General features: G+C 41.4%; 1 protein-coding gene across 9 annotated transcripts in view; it reads right to left on the reverse strand.

Annotated features, from left to right (window-relative positions):
* Positions 1-4,545, reverse strand: part of LOC124869972 (ral GTPase-activating protein subunit beta-like) — a 29,249-nt gene extending 24,704 nt beyond the window's left edge. For 4 of the 9 annotated variants that reach the window (XM_047368344.1, XM_047368335.1, XM_047368354.1 and 1 more), the window contains exons 1-7: positions 4,387-4,543; positions 3,276-3,504; positions 1,641-1,843; positions 1,266-1,432; positions 994-1,180; positions 698-829; positions 215-393 (exon numbers count right to left, since the gene is read on the reverse strand). In XM_047368344.1, coding sequence (XP_047224300.1) covers positions 215-393; positions 698-829; positions 994-1,180; positions 1,266-1,432; positions 1,641-1,843; positions 3,276-3,452 — 1,045 coding nt within the window. In that variant the 5' untranslated portion in view covers positions 3,453-3,504; positions 4,387-4,543. Of the gene's footprint in view, positions 1-214; positions 394-697; positions 830-993; positions 1,181-1,265; positions 1,433-1,640; positions 1,844-3,275; positions 3,505-4,386 lie in introns of all 9 variants that reach the window. The other 5 variants (XM_047368318.1, XM_047368300.1, XM_047368309.1 and 2 more) reach the window with 2 other exon arrangements.
* Positions 4,546-8,069: the final 3,524 nt, after the last annotated feature.

Below are 8,069 nucleotides of genomic sequence, written 5' to 3' on the forward strand. Positions count from 1 at the left end.
TGAATCTGGCTGTAATTTCTGTCAGTTTCACTGGCACTGCTAAATGATCACTGGTAAAAAAGTTTTTTAAAAAGTCACCAATGTCCAAAAAAGTAAAAGCTAAACAAATTGATTCAACTGCTAATAATTGTTTTTCTTTTTAGCGTTTGACATTTCAATGACCTTCATCAATTTCAAATCTCACATGTGAGCCATTTGTCCTGCATCGTCTCACCTAGGAATGCATCGACAAGGCAGCTGATGCCCCTCATGGCCCTGAAGAAGATCTGGGGTAGCTGTTTCAAACATGGGTGCAATACTACTTCATGGGGAATCCCACTCGAGTTCAGAAACTGCTCTTGAAATTTCGGAGTGGTGCTCACTATCGCAGGGTTGCTCAAGTCCACCGGGTTGCTGGAGACAAACAAGATATGAAGCACGCTCCTAGATTGGGTAAACAGTTTACAGATTCCAACTGAAGAAAACATGGAATGAGTGAGACAATGAAGGAATGAGGAGGAATGCACCAGATGACAAGAAAAGAGTTGGATTATATTGGAAAAAGTCAAGCTGTTCATATAGTTAGAGTTTAAACATTTTTGAGGAACTTCAACTACTTTCACTTCCTCCTGAAAAACAGAATCAGGTAAATATCCAGGTCAATTAGTCCTATATTTTATCCACATGAATGAAGTTATACTGAGGAGATTATATGCACCCGATCATGTGGAGAAAGCGATACCACGTCTGCGCCACACAGTCGTTGTCCATCTCTACAGGAATCAAGTTGGCATCTTCATCAGAAACTTTAAAAGGTGGGAAGGATGGTCCGTGAGTAAACCGCAGCAGTCTGGATCGTAAAATAGAGACCAACATATGCACATTATGATAATAGATTAATAATACTGAACTTTAAAAACTCATTATCTTTTTTATTGCTTGCCTCCTTCCCTATGTACATACAAGGATTGAATTCAGCAGTTGATCTAAAACCTCAACCTGAACCAGTCCTACCTTGAAGTCAGAGCACAAGCTACTCTGCTCCACTGCTCTACAACAGGAGGATGATGTCTCCAATTGGACAGCATTTCCCTTGCAGTCTTCCAATATGGCGGCGTGGGAAAGCAGCGGGCACATGCGAGCAGCCACACCTCAAACAGCACTGCCATCAGCTTCTCTGCTAGTTTCTCTGCTACCCCCACTGAAGGAAGGAGCAGATACAGGATCCCGTTAGTACTCAGAGCTGATGAGGAACGAATGTATGAATACACTGGAGCGTAGCTTACCGCCAACAGACGGTGGAGCGAGCAAAGTGTCGTTGATGCGCAGCAGGAAAAGCAGCAGCACCTCCCAGGTTTCCCTCACCATGGACACAGACTCTCGTGCCAGCTTCTGGACTGCAGTTAGAACCTGCTGGCAAAGTCTGATGTGGTTCAGACTGTGCTGTTCAGGCCTGCAGGCAGAAACACACAAGCCTCATGACATTATTCAGCCAACAGTGGCTCATTTACCAACCAATAATAGATGAAGCACCATAGTGCAGGTAAAGAGCAGACATTTTTAGGAATATCAATTACTGACTGAGTGAAAATTAAATAATTAGATTAAATTAGGGCGCATGACGGAACATTTAGGCCCATCTGAAAATTTTGTACACATACCTTGGCACAAATACATTGTAGAGATGCCGGAGGATGGTCTGGACGTACATATTGGGCTCCTTTACCACAGGCTGGGGCATCGAGTCCCTGGGTGAAACCAGGGTCATCATCCAGTCTGTGTACACGTCCACACACAGCTTGACAGTGTCCCCTTCTAAGGGAAGGGTCAGGCCATAGCAAAGCACCTCCATGGTCCACTTCACCTGGAAAGCAGTTTTTTCACAGGTATGACTCAAGATTTAGTTATCATACATACCATGTAGCAGGTCCTGTTCATTTCAGCATAAAATATGAACATTTTCAGTAATGTTTCTGAGATAATAATAAAGATTAAAGGCATAGGTTGGGATGGCGGCAACTATAATGATGCCCCCCTATAAACTGGCTTTGTCACTTTTGTCTGTCAAAATCAGACTAAAAAGGATCTGGATGAGTGAAAACCAGATTATCATTCAGTTAATATTACAGTTATGTATTAATATAGGTGAACAAAAGACGCTGTTTTTCTTTAATATGACAAATAATTCAGCTGGTGACCAAAATCCACAGATAATCAGCTTGATCGGCCCTGACCAGTGAAAGGTCGACCAGAACTTTAAAAATCCAGTTTTGTCAGGTGAACGAACTGTACTATCTCTTTGCACAGACAGCAGCACTCTTTGTTATTACTGAGTGAAGAAGACTCTAAGTTAGCCGTTTTTTTAAATCAGTGAGGTTTCTACAGAAAAAAACAAAAAACAATCACCTCAGATATGTGTTAGCACACATACCATCATCTCGTCAGAGGCAATACAGAAAATCAAAATCAAAAACCGAACACAGTACTGCTGCTGGTCCTGAAAATGTGTTATATACCTGCTAAAAGAAGGCAAACAATTTACAGACAAGGATGAACTGTCAGAACAAAGATGAGGATAACATTAGAAATTAGTTGGACCTCGTTTTTGAATTAGACCTTTTGTGTTAATTTAATTAACTGCATCTCAGTATCTTTGTTGCTCCAACTGGATCTGAACATTCTGAAGTGCAGCACAACAATCTAGGACTCTAAGAAACTTCCGAAGTACTTTAGACACGGCCACAATTTTTAACATTGAAGCTAGAGATGAATAGATCAAGTCTTTACTGATGTGTCCGATGTTCAGTTTTTTTCCTATTCTGATTTTGGACAAATTCAATTCACAAATTCAGTTCTAATTTTTCTTTAATTCCACAATTAAATGAAACAATGACAATCAAAAAAGAAAAAGCTTCACGTTCCTTGATAGAGATGGCAGTTTGAAAGAAAATGAAGGAATCAGAGGATTATTTCCTTATTTGGATCAAAACATGCCTCCCTAACATTTATCTGATTTTTACTTCCTATCGTTAATTATAATGAGTTATTACAAAGACAGAGTTACATACTTTTCTAGCATTACAAGTAAGAAATGCTGTGTGCTTCAGACAAAAGCAGTATTTCCTCATTTAACTTTAACTTGTATTCTTTTAGTAGTTTCTTGAGAAGATTCCTAAATATGTCTCACCTACAGAGCTGTAAAACATTTCAATGAAAGAGACAGAGTTTAAAATGTGAAAGGACCTTCAGAAATGAAACGAGTGTAGTGTATTTGCCACAGTTCCCAACTTCCTCACCTCTTTGTCTGTTTTGAGGATGTTTTCTGTGGCCACAGGGCTCACAGCTGTGCCCAGAGGCTTGACCACTGCATTTGCCACCTCTGTACCCACACTGGGAGGGTAGGTGTGCAGAACACTGAGGTGACCCTGGTCGCTCTGTACCACCAACTGCAGCGAGCGCCACTCGGAATACATGCTGCTGGTGGCCGATGTCTGGTGCTCTTTGCTCACGCCTCCTGCCTCCCACCTGCAGACACACAGATCAGTCAGCTCACCTTTCTGAGCAAACATACTATTAAGTTTAATATTTAGCACTGATTCACCACAACTGCAGTTGTTAAACAGTTGTTTAAAGAATACTTTTCTCACCGTTGTTAATATTACTCTTAAGTGAGAAAATCCCTCTCTCTTTAACCAATTTGAGTTGGGGATTGAGCAAAACTGGACTCAATGCAAACATTGAAGAACAAAACGCATGGCATAAATTATGAGGAAAGAGCAGCTTTATAAAAAAACCAAACCCTTTTGGCACGCCCTAACCAAAGGCAAAAGCAACACCTATGTATTTAAAAATCACTCATTAATACACTCCTTTATTGTAAACATGATCTATCTGACAGTCCCGATGTTTAACTTGCTTTCCTTCTCACGTTCTACGTTCTAAAAGCCGTATTATAGCACCTACAAAACACAAAGTGTCTGCTTACTCTTAAAAGGAACAGAAGTAACCAAGCGATTACTGTCCAAACCCTGGGTCGCTACCAAGCCGAGGAATCACAACCAGGAAACGGATATTGAACTGAGCAGCTTGTTAGCGTTCGCTAGCATCAAAACATCTTCATCGTCTTACAGATGTCATTAGCTGAAATTAGCTCTTGCTTTGCTTAAATGTTACAAGACCACTTTCCGAAAATGTTAAAAAAAAAAAAGTTTCACTAGTGCAATCTAACAGTTCTCGTTGCAAACGTATCACTTATTTGAAACTACGTTGCAGTTATCCGTAGCTAGCCATGATAATGTAGGATGCGTTAGCCTCTTGGTTGACTTTAGCTTGCCGTCGTTTCTGCAAGCTAACTTTGCAAAGACGCTAACGTTTGCTCACTAGATAAGTCATTGTTTTTTATTTTACCTGGACCAGCTGGGTACGTTGTCATAACAGGCCTCTGAAACTTGCTCTCTGTGGTCCCCGTGAAGCCTGGTCTAAACCATAACAGCCTCCATCTTCGCAATGTCAAGGCTCGGATATTGCAGCTTTGACGGGGCTAACGGGAAGCAGGATCCGCTGTGTGATGAACGCCCCCTAACGGTTGTTACAGATAACAACGTCCCCGATGTTAGACCGAGGGAAATGCTAAATTGAAAAGTTGAATTATGACAAGTTTGGCAACAGGAAGTTAGTCCCTTCACGTAATTAAAAAAACTTCTACATATTCAATTCAATTGAAAAATGCTTTATTAATCCCAAAGGGAAATTAAATGTTGTTGTAGCTCATATTATGAAGGTTTCTTCAAAGAGTCGTTGTAGATGCTGATGGCTGTGGGCAGGAAGGATCTCCTGTAGCGTCTGTCTAACTGCACATCTGAAGAAGCCTCTGACTGAAGACTCTGTTGTTGTAGGACAGTCTCATGAAGAGGATACTCAGGGTTCTCCATAATGTTCTTAATTTTATGAAGAATCCGTCTTTCCACAATTATCTCCAGAGGTTCCAGAGGAGTCCCCAGAACCAGCCTTCATTATCAGCTTGTTGAGTTTTTTTAAGTCCCTGGCTCTGATGCTGCTTCCCCAGCAGATGATGGCAGAAGAGATCACACTCTCCACAACAGACTTATAGAAGATATGCAGCATCTTGCTGCAAACACCAAAGGACCTAAGCTTCCTCAAGAAGTACAGTCTGCTCTGTCCCTTCTTGTAGATGGCTTCACAGTTGCATCTCCACTCCAGTCTGTTGTCCAGGTGAACATCGAGGTATTTATACTCCTCCACCACCTCCAACTCTTCTCCCATGATGGAAACAGTGTCTGACTTATTCCTGTTTCTCTTAAAATCTACAATCATCTTCTTTGTTTTAGTCATGTTCAAAATGAGATGATTGTTTCCACACCATGCCACAAAGCGGTCCACCACCTTCCTGTACTCAGTTTTTGTCCACCTCTGATCCACCCCACGACTGCAGAATCATCTGAGTATTTCTGCAGATGACAGGAGTCTGTCTTGTACTGGAAGTCTGAGGTGTACAGAGTGAAGAGGAATGGTGAGAGTACCGTCCCCTGTGGTTCTCCTGTGCTGCTGATCACCTGGTTAGACTCACAACCCTTCAGTCTAATAAACTGTGGTCTGTTTGTCAGGTAGTCTTTGATCCAGGAGATTGTTGAGGCCTCCACCTGAGTCTTCTGGAGTTTCTGACAAAGCAAATTAGGTTGAATTGTGTTAAATGCACTGGAGAAATCAAAGAACATGATCCTCACAGTGCTGCTGGCTTTGTCCAGATGACAGTGGGTATGTTGAAACAGGTTTATGATGACGTCTTCAACTCCAACTCCACAGCGATAAGCAAACTGAAGAGGGTCATGATAGTTCATTGTTTGCTTGCTCAGGTGGGCCAAAAGGAATCTAGGACCTTCATGATATGAGATGTCAGGGCAACAGGTCTATAGTCATTGAGGACTGAGTGAGTTATCTTTGGTACCGAAACAAGACAGGAGATCTTCCACAACACTGGAACCTTCATCTGGGCCAGACTGAAGTTGAAGAGATGCTGCAGAATCCCACAGAGCTGCTCTGCACTGGCCTTAAGGACTCTAGGGCTGACATGATCTGGACCTGCAGCCTTATTCTGGTTCAGTCTTTGCAGTTGTCGCTTCACCTGACTTCTTGAGACACACAGATGGAAGGTAGAGGCAAAGGGAGCATCGGTATCTTCTGATTTGGCTGAAGACAAGATTTTGGTAGAAGCCAAGATTTGGTAGAAGCAGAAGGGTCTATGGCTGAGGTGGAAGATAAAACATTTGAGGTGTGCCAGGAAAGCTGTGGGTCAAAGGAGGGTGCGATGTCTGTTTGACTTTGAGCTGGAGAGGACGATGCTGAGCATATTTCTGAACTGAACCCATTAAAGAATGTGTTTAGTTCCTTGGTTCTGTCCAGACATCCATCGGTCCTTCTGCTTGAAAGCTGTGATCTTCTTCATCCCTGTCCACACATCTCTGATATTGTTTTGCTGGAGCTTGCTCTCCAGCTTCTTCTTGTAGACCTCCTTGCTGTCTCTTATCTTGACTTTAAGTTGCTTCTGTAAACTCCTCAATAATTCTCTGTCTCCCTCTCTGAAGGCTCTTTTTTTCTTGTTAAGCAGGTCCTTCAGGTCACTGGTGATCCAGGGTTTGTTATTGGGGAAGCATCTCACGGTTCTGGTTTGTATGATGTTATCCACACAGAAGTTTATTTAGTCGGTTACACACTCAGTCATGGCATTGATGTCCTCTCAGTATATCAGTGGTTTACCGTCGAGTCGGTATGTGGTTATTTATTTACATTTATCTACACCTAAAAAATAAAAAAAATAAAAATTCTGAGTATTCAAACATATATTCAGTTTTTGTTTTTTTTATGTATTCACTGTTAAATATTTTCCTGTCAAAAAAAGACTGGTTGCCACTCAGTTGCTCTTACCCCCGTAATGTTTTTCACTTCTTGTTACTAACAAACCCCAAAATTTTATGGATTTTATTTAGATCCACCTGCAAGTCTTGGGGTATTTTGCTCTGTTTTTTTTTTTTCATATCTAGAGACTGACATTTAACAGCAGGTAGCACTGATTTGTTTTTAGTGATATCATATTAAAAGGGGTGTGTTTAAGTTTATTACCTAAAATCCTTGTATGATACATTAAAGCGTGTCCTTTTTATTTGGCAAAATGTGAAAACAAGGTGGGCTGTATGGTGGCGCAGTGGTTAGCACTGTTGCCTTGCAGCAAGAAGGTTTGACTCCCGGCCAGGGGTCTTTCTACATGGAGTTTGAATGTTCTCCCCATGCATAGGTTCTCTCAGGGTACTCAGGCTTCCTCCCACAGTCCAAAAACATAACTGTTAGGGTTGCCCTTAGGTGTGAATGAGTGTGTGCATGGTTGTTTGTTCTGTGTGTCTCTGTGTTGCCCTGCGATGGACTGGTGACCTGTCCAGGGCGTATCCCTCCTCTGGCCCATAGACTGCTGGAGATAGGCACCAGCTCCCCGTGACCCTGTACAGAAGAAACGGGTATAGAAAATGAATGGATGGATGGATGGATGGATGGATGGATGGCCTACATGGATACATAAATAACTTGTTGTTTCACATGGTTGTTTGGTTTTCTTTATTTAATTGCATTTATTATTTTTGCATTAGGAAATTAGATAGATTAGATCATTTACAATAAATAAATAAACATGAAGAATCTCTTCAGTTTTAAACAATCCAGTTAAATTTGACCAGTCTACATCATTTAGATTTTAAGCTAGGAGTGTTTAATGTGGTCTAGATTCCATGAAAATACTGTGAATAGCCCTTTAAGTTAGTACCAAATAGCACCATGTTTTCTTGCATTGCTTACCCTGTTCACAACACAGAAGGGCAAAAGCTGCCATTTGACTAGACATGCAAATCTGCTTTTTCATATAACTGACTTTTTAGAGCACTTTTAGTCTCCCCTCAAACAGAGCCCCTAGGGTGAAGAGCCACATTGGCAATCAGAAAACCTGATACTGAACCACAATGTCATAATAAGCCTGCTCAATCACAACACAAATTCAATATTATATTTTCCTGAAGTCAGTAATTTCA

The sequence above is a fragment of the Girardinichthys multiradiatus genome, chromosome 1 (assembly GCF_021462225.1).
Source record: "Girardinichthys multiradiatus isolate DD_20200921_A chromosome 1, DD_fGirMul_XY1, whole genome shotgun sequence".
NCBI classification, from domain to species: domain Eukaryota; kingdom Metazoa; phylum Chordata; class Actinopteri; order Cyprinodontiformes; family Goodeidae; genus Girardinichthys; species Girardinichthys multiradiatus.